The following is a 14182-nucleotide window of genomic DNA, read 5'->3' on the forward strand; positions in this document are numbered from 1 at the left end:
CTGGGCGCCGGCCGGGGCTGTGTGGGGCGGGCTGGAGAGGAGCTGCGGACACTTTCTTCCTCCCGGCGTGACCCGTGAGCCTGAGCCAGGCCCCGAGCGCCTCAGAGCCCCAGGCCAGCGGGCGCCTCCCCCAATCCGCAGCCCCCCACCACCCCCTCCCGCCGCCCCCAGAGGCGGCCTGCGCGCGGCTGTGTGTCTCCTCCGGGCGGGGCTGTCCTGCCCTGGTGGGCCGTCCGCGCGAGGGTGTCTGCGATTGAAGGTCTCCACGGAGACTTCGCCCCCGGCGTGTGCGCGCGACGAGCTGCTCCCGCGGGCAGCACGGATCTCAGGCGACAGAACTCAGCGGCGGTGACGTGCGGACAGGGGGATCCCGAGAGGCGCCTCCTGTCATCCGGGCCGACCCGGCCGGCCCTGGGCTCCCAGCCGCGCCTCCGCCCTCGGGGCCGCCCGGCCTCAGCCCCGCGCCCGGCGCCCGGCGCGTCCCCCGCTGCGGGGCGCGCACCCCTCAGGGCCACAGGGCGGCGCGCGAGCCGCGGCGAGGCCCAGACGCGCGGCCGAAGCCGCCGCTTCCCCAGAAGCCCGAGGTTTCCTCTCTGCGTCAGGCCAGGGCGCCCCGGGCCGGCGTGGGGTCGCGCTGCGCCCGGAGTCGGGGCAGCTTGCTGGGGGGCGCGCCGTGGGGGGCGCGGCTGCGGCGGGCGCTGCGAAGGGGGCCCGGCCCCACCCACGCCCCTCGTGGCCGCCGGCAGGAGGCAGGGCGGGCGCAGGTCCTCGGTGGGGGCCGGGAAGGCGCCGGGTGGTGCGGGGCTGGGCCTGGGGGCAGCGGGAAGGGAGTGCAGTGGGCGGCGGGCAGAGACGTGGGGCGCCTCGCCCTAGGCGCCCGCCCTCCTGCTTGGCCGCGCAGCGGCGGGCACACTGCTGGGGGCGCAGTGCTGCGGGGCCTGGCTTGAAAAGGGGCTCATTGGGTGGCCCCAAGTTCTGGATGTTTTCTTAAAGTCACCCTCATCTAAAGCCCAGGTCTGGGGTCTTACTCTTTCGAGGCCCAGATAAATTCAGTCAGGTTTATGTAGCTCCCTGAGTGATCCATTGTCCTTACTCAAGTTCTGTTTGAGAAGAACACACTTCATGGCTCCGCTTCAGGGACGGCAGCTGATGCCCCCCGCCAGGGGCCCTGAGGCTGGGGGTTAGGTGCGGTGTCCTTAGTTCAGTGCGGTGAGTGTCCCCTGAGGAGACCGTCCTGCTTCTGGGGGTGCAGACCACCTGCTTAACCCCAGGAACCCAGGTGCCCCGGTCCCCAGAGGCTCCCGTCCAGCCTCACTGCAGACTGACAAACAAACTCTGCTTCTCGAATTCCACGGGAAACATAACATTTCAGAATCTGATGGGATCCACGACTGCAAGGTCACTGCTCGCTGCCCGCCGCGTGTGGAGAGCGTGCAGGGGGCTCCCTCCAGGATCCACGGGCCCTTTCTAGCCCCTCCATTCCTTTCACTTCGTATGTGCCTGCTCCTGCCGCTGTCTGGAGGGGCTGTCCTGGGGCTCCTGGAGCCTTTGCTGAAAGCACTGGGGCTCCAGCCCTGAGTGCCCCTTAGCAAGGTCTGAGGGCCGGCGGCTTGGACGTCCTCTTCCCAGGCTCAGAGCCAGGCACGCCGAGGGTTGCATTGTTTTAACCCTGACAGTGCGTTTGTGTTAATGGCTTTGCGCGTTTCATGAGATGCTCAACACGCTGGCAGGTCGCAGGTCTGGGCCCCTCAGAGGCAGGAGACAGGCGTGGGATGAGGCCGATGTCTCCTTGGATACAGCGGCTGCGGGCGGTTCCCCTTAGTGCTCAGATTCTCTCTCACACTGAGCCTTGTGAATGGTTGAGGGAAAAACATTATTGTCCCGTAATGTCCCCTCAGCCCAGACTACTTGCTGGAGATTTTTTTTCTTTTGCTGCTTCTGTTACATTAAGTACTTTTACCGGTTAATATTTCAGGACTTCTGATCTGTGCCGAGGGGGCACATTCAGAAGGCTGCAGGAGGGCTTGGCCGCACACCCCACGGTTTCTTTGGAAGGCTGCCCTGAGCTTTTCAACCATCAGCCAAATACCATCGATTTAAGAAAGGGAAGCTTAAAGGTGTGCTGGGTCAGACCTGGCTGGGGCTTTGTGAGAAACAGTAATTAGGCACCTGAGTAGGCAGTGGGAACTGCCCGTCTGTGTCCTCCTCGTGAGGCCGAGGCCTGACCAGTCCGGAGTCCCCGACCCTCCAGTGGCCATGAGAGACGACCCGTCGTGACGGAGCCCTCCCAGGCTAGGCCGCAGGTGAGTGACAGCCCGAGCTGCACGCTGCTTATTCACTGTGGGCTTCCTCAGTCAGAGGGTAACTTTGACTCAAATGATGAAGTGAATTAGTCAAGATGCTTTTCCTGTGAGAGCTAGGAATTATTGTGGCCCTGGTCAGTGACGGGGCAGCGCCAACGTGCTCCCACCTGGGCTTGGTACGTCCTGTAAATGACAGGACGACGCCACACACCAAACCCAAACAGATTGGTGCAGTCTCGTTTTCTGCTGTATGGACCGAGGAGTTTCTCCTCAAGCGCTGTATGGCCACAAGGACCTCCGGGGCAGCTGCTGCTCTGATGGCCGCCGTGGTCGCGCCCGCACATGGCAAGGGGTGAAACCTGTCCCAAGCAGAAAATGTTCTGAGTGGGAACTAAATGGTACCTGCCCTGAACTGTCTCATAATAGAATTATAAAATTATATATGATGATTAGATTCAGAAGTAATAAAAATGCCTTAAAATTTTTCCTAATGTTTAGTTCAGATATGATTCATGTTTTTCACGGGTGGGGCACGCGGCTTGAAGACCAGCTTCCCATGTCCGCGGCAGGCGTGTTAGCTGGCTGTCATTCTGTCCTCCTGTCCTGCCTGGGGCCTCAGAATCCAGGCTGCACACACATGACCCTGACCCTCACTGGGTTTCCTGAGGTCCATGAGGGGTGGCTTCTTGAGGTTGGGTGGCCGGGGGCTCTGAGGGCCACATCCTTTCTGTACAGTTGTTAACGTGAGCCTACGCTGTGCGCCACATGCCATCCTCTGCCGGCCCATTTCATCTTTGCAGAAGCTCTTTGCAAGAGATAATTTTCTCTTTTTTATGTGTAGAACTGGGATAATGAGATTCTGGAAGGCCGAGGCATTCTGGAAGAATGCTCAGCTGGCATCGTCAGAGCTAGGACTCAAGCCCCAGGACCCGGCGCCACTCCTGTATGCCGAACCGCGAGGCTAGAGCAGCCCTGTAAAATAGTTTGATGATGTGTAGAGACTAGAAAGGTTGAAATTATTGAAATGAAAACAAGAAAAAACAAGCGACAAAAGGGGAAAAAATCCATATTTATGTTTTTGTTCTACAATCATGGCTATTATTTGAAAAAATGCCTTTGATGGTAGATGTGTAGCATCCATACGCTTGTATTATGTGATTACATGATGCATATCACAGCAGACTGCACAAATATCTGTGTGCATACAGAGTCTTCAGGGAATAACACTGTTCCACAGCGACAGTGTGGTGACGTGTTCACCTTTTTGGAAATACAAGGTAACACTGACATCGGACCTTTTCCAATTATTCTGAGGGACAGTCCATTTTCTGAAGAAGAGTGAAAGGTAAATGTCAGATGAGTGAGTCAGAGAATACTGAAAAGGTTAAGGCAGGAGGCGATTACTGCCGTGGTCCTGTTAGCCTGAGACCTGAGGCGGAGCAAACTCGCCCTGCTGTGAGGTCGTCCCGTAATGGCGGAGAGTCTGTTTTCATGGACGGTGATGCGGGTAGAAATGTAGGGCAGCGAAGTTTAAGACTCATTTCCTGAATGTCATCAGCAGGGTTTTCCCTAATGATTTAGAAAAACATTTGTGATGTTCTGTGTGTTTCCTGGAGGACACTTCGCTGCACCTCCTAGACACACGTGAGTGTGTGAGTGGACCGCACCTCTCACTTGCAGGCGAGGCTTCAGAAAAAGGGACAGATGAAAACTTCTTAGGTTCTCTAAATGAGAGATTTTTCTCCTGGCTTTTACTTCGGTGTCCGAGATAACGTTAGGCTGAGGGAGTGTAGGACCGTGCCATCGTCTCCTCAGTGGCCGTCAACCCCCTCACCGTTGACGAAGATGGCTGCTCAAGATGCCGCTTTTGTGAGTGAAAAACATGAATCACCCTCCCTGTGATCCTCTCACAGTGGATAGATTCATTATCCACCCAGTGGCACTAATGTGTGTGTGTATGTGTGTGTGAGGAAACCACCTGTCAGTCACTGTCTCTAGCTGTTCACTGGATTGAGTGAACAGTAATCTTGGCAAAAGTTCATTCCAAAATGAAAGCTTCCTGTGACGTGAGTAAGGGCTGCCCTCACATGCAGCGTAGGGAAATGATTCAAGAAGTGTCTGTGGAAACCTAGCAATCATTCTAGAAAAGAAACATTTGTCTTAATTACCCAGTTTTCAAGAGCATCTGTGACGTGTCTCCCACCGCAGCCAGTCACTTCTAAACGCAAAGACTCAGAGCCAGAGCCGGTGTTTTGTGGGATAACAGATGTTTAGCTGAATTTCCAGTGTCCTTCCGTGAGGGAGCTGGGTTGCTCTCCTGTGTGACCTTGGATAAACTTGCTCACATGGAATAAACAGCACAGAGCTCTGGGGCAAATTCACATCCTTTCCTGCGTCTCCAGCGCCTCAGTCTGCGTGTTCTGCCCTGGCCTGGGTCACACTCCCTGGCCCTCAAAGCTGCCCTCCCCTCTGTTCATTCTCAGTCTCTGGAATGACCATGCGATGGAACTTAAGGTTCTCAGGTACCACCCACTCCTGAAGATGGAAACAGAAGTGTCACAAGGGGACAGGCACACTCCACTACAGTCAGTCAAGACCACAGGGAAGTGTTAGGCTGGAGTACTGGGCCCGGCTCTCTCACGCACTCAACGTGTGAATACGTAGCCTCTAAAAGCCTCTATCTTTTCATTTCTAAAGTGGGGAGAATAATAGTGCTTCCCTCAGACAGTTGCTGGGTTACAGGAGCTAACGTGTGGGGCATTTACCCCAGTGCCTGGCACAGGGGAGGGGCTCAGGCTGTGTTTCTCCTGGCTGGATTAAGTCCCTAAAAGTTGTCTTTTCCCTCTGGTGGCAAGCTCCTTGAGTTTACACGCTGATGTCCTAGTCCTTTCAGTACCTGGCAAAATGCTAAGCAGATAGAAGATTCTGGCAATGCATTTTGTTTAATTTTATTTAATTTAGTACGATTTCATCATATTAAATGTGTGCATTTTGCGGCGTCGGGTCATGAGAATGACAGAGAGCAAGACAAGGTCCAGGACGGGTAGAGGGAACCACCATGTTCTCTCTCGTGGGGGTAGTGAGGGCAGGCGGGGACCTTGGGCCAGGGCGCTGTTCCGTCCCGCTGTGGCAGCAGCCCTCCTGGACAGGAGATCTGACGGAGGCTGACCACAGAGAGCAGCTGGACAAAAGCACTCTGGCTTATCACCACTTTAACAGTGATGCTGACAGCTGCTTACAGGGGCAGGGCAGCGGCCTTGAGACTCGCTCACGGTCATCCTTTGACAGTAAGCCTTTAATTAAGCCCTTGCTGGAATATAGTTTCTTGATCCATATTCCAATTCAAAGGAGATTGGAAGAGATGACATTTGTCTGCCCTCTGAGGAAGATCGGCCTCTGGGAAATGTTAATTTCGAACAGTCCCAGGTGGCACGTGATGGCCATCCCTCTCCTGAGGAGGGCCCATGTTCATGCCTGTTGCATTTCCAAAAACTCACATCAAGTGCCTGCAACTTTAAAGACACTGGGGAATCTGAGTCTGTTTTCTCGAGACTTCTGGCGTCAGGCCATTTACTGCCATAGAGCTGTTGTTGGCACGGAGGCCAGCCTCACAGAGGCACACAAGCTTGTGGACATGAGGACATTTTAATTTGCTGATAGCGCGTTTGACACAAGACTGATGACACCGTCTGATTCAAATGTTGTCACGAAACTTTTGGAAAAATACTTTTCTGTGTCACCAAATAAGTTCTCAATAAAGAATACCCACAAACACAAAATCACCAAACATAAAATTTCAACTCTATTTTCTGATCTGTTTACATAAAGGTTCTTTGATTTCAGTAAATCAGAGTTGGAGATTTTCTGTGACCACTTTAAGATGAAGTTGGTACTTTGCATTTCCAGGCTCTCTCCTCTTGACTGCAGAGTAGGACTTCCAGGAACGCCCAGCACCATCTAGATTTTGGTGGGCAGAGGAGCCACCTTCTCTTTCTCAGCTGCTGTAGCTGATGCCTCCTCGCATCATCATCATCATCGGGGAGTAAGACTCCCCTCAGTGACCGCCCACGTGTGCAAATTCTATCTTCTCTTTTGTATGGAGGAGCGCATGGACTGAGAATAACAAACATGTGCCCACAAGTTCCCATAACACTGGTTTTGCTTTACAATTGATGCCAAATGTGGAACGCCACCTGTCAGTATGCTCGGAAATGGCACAACATTGCGCTATAATTGGGCCAAATAACCAGCTGTTTGTGGCTTTGATCCTTTGCTAGCAGAAGCTCCTTACTGGGCAAATAATTTTCAGCCGCAATAGAAAATAACACAGTAAGTTTCTCAGTGTCTATACTGGTTGCAAAAGAAGCAGGACAAACATTTCATCTGCATGTGTGCTCACACGCACACACACGTACACACGCGCACACAGCTGAACCAGGTGTCAGGTTCAGAAGCATGTTTCACTGTGTGACATTTTCAAAGAGGTCAATCAGAAAATTTAGGAAATATTTAACTCCATTTTGCACAGACATTATCAACCACCAGGGCAGAGGGGGGTGGGGGTGGTTCTTTGCTGTGAGCGATTAAGTCAGTGTCTGGCCAGAGATGCTTTTGCCCTAGCTTCAGGAGGCAGGTCGCCCCCACGCGATCCACAGGTGCAGAAAGGTGCTGGCACTCCCGGCAGGGGGATAGCACACGGGGAGAGCTCCCTGCCAGCTAAAGCAATTCCCAGGCCCACGGCCCGTGTGCTGACTGCATCATGGCGAGGACTCTACCCAAGAAAGTTTACAAAACAAGCACCACAGCTGGGCTCAACTTTCGCCATAATCTGTAGCTTTCAACTTAATGATATTTAATCACCAAGAATTTAAACATCAGGGTCCCAGAGAATAGGGTGATTCAAGTTATCTTTGAATTTTCTCGTTTAAAAGGTGGTCACACTGGCACTTAAAAAAATAAATTGGAAAAATAATATGGCTTCAAGTGGACAAATAAATATGAATTTTTAAAGGGAGTCAGCATTATCTATTGCTTTCCTCTTGATTTGGTTCCACTGATAATTTCTCCCCAAGTTTTCTAATAAGTTCTGCTAGGTCTTCTGAATTCTGCGTTTTTTCTTCAAGGAGTTCATAACGGAGGCTTGAGATGTCCTGTTTAATCTCCTTCAGTTCCCCTTTGAAGAACAAGAGTGGTAAGAAGTCAGCTATAAACGCACCATGCAGAGAAAACTGTAGTCCTGGCCAGACTGGATCCACCCTAACTATACAGCCGGTCCTCCGAGTCCCTCCAAAGGACACAGCCTCCCTTTTTGCATGCAGAAAGTTTCTATGTTCTCAGCTAAGCTAGTGGCAGATGAGGCAGGTTGGGGGCACCAGCCCCTCGCCTTTCGCAAACACCTCCTCTCCCTCCAAGCCCCACAAAAATAGCAGTTACTATGTTCAAGCAAGTGGCACCATCCCCGGCTGGGGAGACGCACCCCGTCCTGAGAGTCCACGTGTCCCAGGCAGGCGAGGTCCTGCCTTCTTTTCCCCTTGCAGCATGCCCTTCCTGCGCCCCTGCCCAGCTCACCCAGGCTGGGCCTCAAGGCCCCCGCCTGCCACACCCACAGCCCCCGGCTCCAGCTCACCTTCGTTGACCTCGTCACTCTCTTTATCGATCTGGGCTTTTAGCACGTATCTTTTAATGAGCCTCTTCATTATTTTCTAGACAGAGAAAGAAACCCATCTCAGCTTACGTTCATGACAGAAGTCTCATGTGGAATGAGTTTCTCGGAGTCCTCTCCCTTTAGTAAGCTCTGGGGAAGACTGGCTGTCAAAGACTAAGGTGACTGACCTGGAAGGGAAGACGTATCACCTTATCTGTGATTCAGTTGTCACATCACCTGGGCTAGTAACTGTTGGTTCTTGAGAATACGTCTGAGCAAAGCTCCAGCCCTTGATGTTGGCTGATTGTGTTTCCTCTGGAAGGTATTAGAGTAACCCCGGCTGTTCAGTGGGGCAGGGTAAGGGTGTGAGTAAGTATGAGCGTGTTTTTCTCCCCTTCTCTTATTGCTGGGCAAGCAGGCAGGGCGAGGGAGGCTAGGCAGGGGACTCGGGGGGCAATTGAACCTCCCAGACCCCCACGGATCTTTACTCTTTTTCTCTGGGCTTTCTCAGTCTCTCTTGTTGTCTCGTGGTCTCCTGTCTAGTCAGGCCGCTGGTCCTCTCACTGCCACCACCATGGTGGCTTAATCCCGGCCTCTAGGCCCAGCCGTGCACACTTAGACATGCGTGCACTCTAAGCTCCAGGCGCCCACAATCAGACACATGTGCCCATGCCCACACTCCCAAGTGCCTCCTGCATTAACACCATCATGCCTGCAGGTAACAGCCACAGAGGCCAGGGGCTCAAAAGCCTGATTAATTCACTTACTGTACAGTAAGGAATCATTTTAATAAATTTTCCTATATTGTACAAAGGAATACTATACAGCCATCAAAATTAACGTGAGTATATGTTTTGTGCAATGAAAAACTTACTCTATAAATATGGTGACCAATTTCATACTATTACATGTGTATTTATACAATATCAAAAATATATGTAAAATACTTATATACATGTAATCAGACTATTCACCAAAAGTAACTAGTCTTTATTTCTAAGTGGTGGGATTTGAGATAAGTTTTATTTTCTGTATGGGTGGACTTTTTATCATGAGCACATGGGCACTAAGCGTCCCGAGGCCAAGGCTACGCCCACTGTTCATGGAGATAACCTGCTACTTACATCTGAACGTGCGAGCTGCTCAGTACATATTTGTTGAATTGATGCATTATTTTGATATTAACAAAAATGTAATAGTTCATTTTCATCAAAAGTATTGCATAGTTTAAAAATCTACATGTCACTAAATAGTCATATTTCTCTAAAAATCTATGCTTACCTGATACTGTCTTGGAGGATTGTTGAAACTGTTTAATTGGAAATCTTCTGAGCTCCTTATACTTGATTGTTTGCTGTGTGCAAGCTGCAATTTGAAAAGAATTAAAACTGATTCTCATTTCAGTTTTCTTTTAAACAATGTTTGAGATTTATTAGTTACATATATAAACTAGCAATCTCATTTATAAACAATCTCATCTCTGTGGGAAGTGGCATAGAGACTCGCTGAGTATTCTGCTTTCCAAGACTAATCAGAGGCGCTTTGGGGTGGCCTCTCAGTGGCCTGCAGAGGTTGTCTGAGGAGTCACTTTGATGTGCCACTGGTCATGTTGTTTTGGGAGACATGCTTCACCTGTCCACAGATACACCTGTGGCAGGATGAGGCATGGGCTGTGATGTTGGGAGTCCACTGATGAGGTGGCCGCTGCATTGTGCAGGTTGCCAGGGTAAGGCTCGGTGTGGGCCAGAACAGGTGCCAGCAAAGCACGCATTAATCCACTTGGATTTTAAGGTCTGTGTAGTATCCCATTGGGCAGCACTTCCAACTAAAGGCTCTGCTCAAACAGGTGAGTAACAAAGAATTCTCATTGCCTGCTAGCAAAGTGGTAACAGACCATATTAACTAGCTAAGAGGGAAATTAAGGGACTCATAAGGCACTTCCTAAAGTGAAAAACTGAAATAAGAAGTAGAATCTGAACAAAACAGCTTCAAATTTGTATGATTTGGGTGCACAGACGAGAAACTTGAAGACTGTCTTCAAAGGCATCCGTGATTCTTTTCCCAGGACATCTGAGTTGTTGTGAGTGAAGCACAGTGGGACTGAGTTAAAAATCCTTCAGCTTTGCTGTTTAAGTGGCCACACGCTGGTGAAAGCAGCTGTGCACAGGCATCCTTGGAGCAGGAAGAACAAAGTGGCCCCTGGGGACCTGAGGAGATGCGGGGGTGCTTGTTATATAAGCCCTGTCCAAGCTGGGTTCTCAGCCAGGGTAAGCCCTACTGCATGACAGAGACAAGGCCCGGGACTGCCTGCACTGTGGGGGCAGGTGCTGCCCCGGTGACCCCGAGGGGCCCCGCATCAGAGCACGATGCTCTTCTGTCCCTCTGAGAATGCGCGCGATGTTCATTTCCCTGCCTGAGACCTTGCGGTGGCCGTGGCCACAGCCACGGAGCGACCCTAGTTCCCACAGGCGGTGCTCCAGGCAGTGGGGGCGTCTGTTGTGACTTTTTTGACCCCGTAGGCAGGACGGCTCCTTGTGGGGGAGAACTTCCCGCGCCCTGCGCACAGTGCAGCCACACCCTGGCCTCCACCCACTCGGTCCCAGTGGCTGCTCCCCTCTCTAGTGCCGTAGATGCACCCTGGGGTGCTGGTGGGAACCACTGGAATAATTAATTGGCAAGTGACTAGACAGTTGTGAATTCACTCAGGTCATTTCTCTGTGGCCAGTTCTGCTCTCTCTTGAGACATGAGCTTGGGTAAAAATAAGGAGTTTTTTCTCAGAAAAAAAGTTCTAATCAGCTTTTAACACATAGTGAGTATTCAGTGAATGCTAGTTAACAAATGGAGTAATACAAAGACATAGGGCATCAGGAGACGTTTACCCAGTGGTGCAGAGAGACAGCATTGCCACTTGGTGGCAGAAAATTCTAATAGAGAATTGTGTCCAGGTACAGCTGCTGACACGGACTAGAAAGTCACGCTTGTAGCCCCTGCACACACAGGCGTGCTCAACTTGCAGCGTGGACAGCTCTTAGCCCTCAGGGGCTGGTGTTTTTGGCGGTGCTGACGAGCAGGGCGGTGGGGGGAGGGTGCTTGTGGGAGCAAGGGGGAGGGACCCAGGGCCACGCAGGCAGGACCCTCCAGTTCTGCACAGACCTCTGCCTCCCCGTTTTGTGTCTCGGCCACATTTCCCTTCTCTGTAAGCTTTCTCTTTCTCCCTTCCCAGTCGTTAGTTCAGTTTTTTTATTGAGTTATTTATAACCAAATAAGAAAAAGGTACTTCTCTCTAACTTGTACTTATATTTGTGAAAGTGTTTGTAATTTACAAGGAATTACAAATTTAATTCTTCCAGCGATGTTGTGTGTTGATTTCCGCAACTTGATCATCCCCATCTCGTAGATGAGAAAGTGAAGTTTCAGAGAAGTTCACTGAATTGCTGGAGGGATCGGACACTCTGAGGGCCCAGCCTCCTGAGTGACGGCTCATGCGTCCACACTGAAGGGAATTCCTCTTCTGAAGGGAGAAGGCAATTTTGTCGCATAAGAGCAAAATAACTTCTCCCGGGCACAGGGGTGGGGCTGGAGGCCCATGAGCGGTGATGACAGCAGTCGCGGGCCCATCTGAGGGGGCAGCACGCTCAGGGGCCTGCCCTACTTTTACTTTGGTTTATCTTTCCTCATGGGTGAAGGGCGCGTGTGAGGGCTGCAGGGAAAGCTGCCATCAGGCCTCAGGCTGTTATAATAAAGCAGGACGTTTCCCAAGCTTGCTGCTTGGGGGAGTCTGCTGCTTAGATTCTGCTGCTTGCTGGAGCGGAGAAGTTGCTGGGTCTCTGCTTGTCCCCAGTAGCAGCCACGGCTACCCTGACTCCCTTCCCAAACAATGAAGAATGCTTGCGCTGTGATGGATGGGGTGACAAGTTTCCTCATACAAACTCTCAAACCTTACTCTTCCTGCAATTCGGGGCTCAGCCCATTGGGAGCGATCCCACTGAGCCCACCGTGTGGCAACGGAATCCCGCTCTCCCCCTCTCTGAGTGCCGCCTGACTTCTCTGGGAAATTGCCGCAACAATGAAACATCAGGAGAATTGACAGTGCCTCACCCGACATCAGTCTTGCAGAGCCTGACAGCAGGTCAGAGCGTTCTGGGAGAGGCTTGGACAGCTGTCTTATTCAAATCACTGTGTCTGGGTTTTTACGTGCAATGGCATGCAAGTCCTACTTGCTACACTGCCCTTCTCATGCACTTACTTATAGTGTCCCTCACAAGCGTTCACTGCGCTCCTGCCACGTGCGTGCTTCAGCGCTGGGGACCGGCTCTCCTGGCAGGGTGGTGCGGCTCCTGGCAGGGTGGTACGGCGCCAGGCGTGTTGCCCATCGCACAGCGCACCCACCCAGGGCTTCCTGCTTCTCCTAGTGCCCTTCACCAGCTTCTTGATCACTGCAGGGGCTCTGCCACATGCACCCTCCACCCCCACGCCTAGGGTTGGCGGTGTCTCTATCGGGTCCCTGTCCAAACCCTCTTTGTTTGAGATTTTCCTTCCTTACATCACTCTCCCTACATCCCATCACCCATAAAAGACACCCCAAACTGTGTGTCATGTGTATTCAGCATACAGGTAGCCCCGCGTGCTGATCCTCCCTCGCAGGGACAGGGTCCTTGAGCATTGCTAACAAGCATCCTTCCGTGGTCTATTATCTGCTCATTTCTCCTTTTTTTCTGATCACATGTATGATTTCATATTTTCAAGCATGTTCTTACCTGTTTTTTGTCAAGTGATAATTTTGAAAGATCTTCTTGACTTCCCAAAATTCCAAATTTCCTTTCTTCATTTCTCTTTTAAAGATAGATAGTAAAATGAGTACAGTTGCTAATTGTACAGTTGCAATTACAATACCAATTCCACTCTCTCATTATTCCATGTTGTAAAAGTCATCTGGTCTAATTCTCCAGCAAGTTTCCATGAGAAACATATTCTTACTGGCTTCTCCCTTCAGTGAATGCTCAGTTTCCTGGGACAAGGAACCCTCTCAGGCCTCACTTCTGATCAGTCCCGTAAACTCTAGACTTAAAAGACATTAACGGGCAGTTTTGCTGCCCTACCCAGCGTGGTCTGCGAGTCCATCTGGAGAGATGCTGTGCATGGCGTATTTATCCAGAACGCCTGCACAGGATGGCATCACGGTCACTCCCCGGGAGGGGGCCTTAAATTCCCAGGGCACTTTGACATATGTGTTTGATTTGATATTGATGATGCCATGTAAATTTTGTTCTGGGGCACTAGAGCTCAGAGGGTCTACTGCTCACTTGAGAACTCCGAGTAGCTAGTGGCCAGCGGAGCAGGGCTGGGACAGCAACCTTTTACTCAGTGATGGGATCTCATCATTGAACAGCACCTTCCAGCCCGTGGCCTCAGGGCCTACCCCATGTAGAAAATCATCTGTAAATTCCTGCCGAGGGTCACCCAGCACTTTCTGATTATTTGTAATGATGGGTCACGCGCTACTTCCACTCTGTGCTGGGAAGGTCTTGTGACAAGTTTGTTTTTACACAAACTAAAACCAAACGGTTTGCAGCTTTTACCCACTGCCTCCCTTCTTGTTTATGAGGAGACAAAAAACAACTGCTGTCCATGGTCAGACGTGGGAATTTGAAAGATTTTCATCCTCTTCCCCTTCAGTCCTACGCCTTGGTGTCTAATAGCCAGCTCCTTCAGCCCCCCTTCCTGTGACCCCACAGCTGCCCCCATCCTGGGATGCGCCCCCCAGGCAAGCGCCTAGTCTTAGTGTGTGGCGCGGTATTCTCTGTGCCCAACTAGATCCTTAGATCCTTCTCCCTTCCCTGCTCACTGCCGCGTCCAACCTCCCGTTTGCACGTGAACAACTGATTTCCTGACTTTTCAGCATGGAAGTCGCTTAAGAGTCTGTCACACTCCCCTGATGCACAGCCAGCTACTGCCACCATGCCAGGCTGTGGACCTTGGGGTGAAGGGAGAGATGAGTGGCTGCATGGAGCAATAATGGGACCCAGGAGAGCTCTCCCTTTCAGTGCCTGCTCCACCCGGATCACGTCATCATTATCTTAATGACAGATCAAGAGCTCTTACTTAAGTAGCAAATGCCCAGTGTGCTCCTGTTACGCAGACTCAAACCAGAGGGCTGAGCTAAGTGACCGTGTTTGGGGACAGATGGACAGGTCACCGGGCTGCTTGCTTTAAAGGCGGGTGGCACAGCGGTTA

The 14182-nt window shown here is 51.5% G+C and overlaps 1 protein-coding gene across 1 annotated transcript in view; it reads right to left on the reverse strand.

Annotated features, from left to right (window-relative positions):
• Positions 1 to 7075: 7075 nt before the first annotated feature.
• Positions 7076 to 14182, reverse strand: part of TRPC6 (transient receptor potential cation channel subfamily C member 6) — a 66376-nt gene continuing 59269 nt past the window's right edge. Inside the window, exons 10-13 of the mRNA XM_037504784.2 lie at positions 12706 to 12780; positions 9229 to 9312; positions 7930 to 8005; positions 7076 to 7476 (exon numbers count right to left, since the gene is read on the reverse strand). Coding sequence (XP_037360681.2) covers positions 7325 to 7476; positions 7930 to 8005; positions 9229 to 9312; positions 12706 to 12780 — 387 coding nt within the window. The 3' untranslated portion in view covers positions 7076 to 7324. The remainder of the gene's footprint in view (positions 7477 to 7929; positions 8006 to 9228; positions 9313 to 12705; positions 12781 to 14182) is intronic.

This window comes from Talpa occidentalis, unplaced genomic scaffold (assembly GCF_014898055.3).
Source record: "Talpa occidentalis isolate TD23 unplaced genomic scaffold, MPIMG_talOcc4v2.1 talOcc4.12, whole genome shotgun sequence".
Classification (NCBI taxonomy): domain Eukaryota; kingdom Metazoa; phylum Chordata; class Mammalia; order Eulipotyphla; family Talpidae; genus Talpa; species Talpa occidentalis.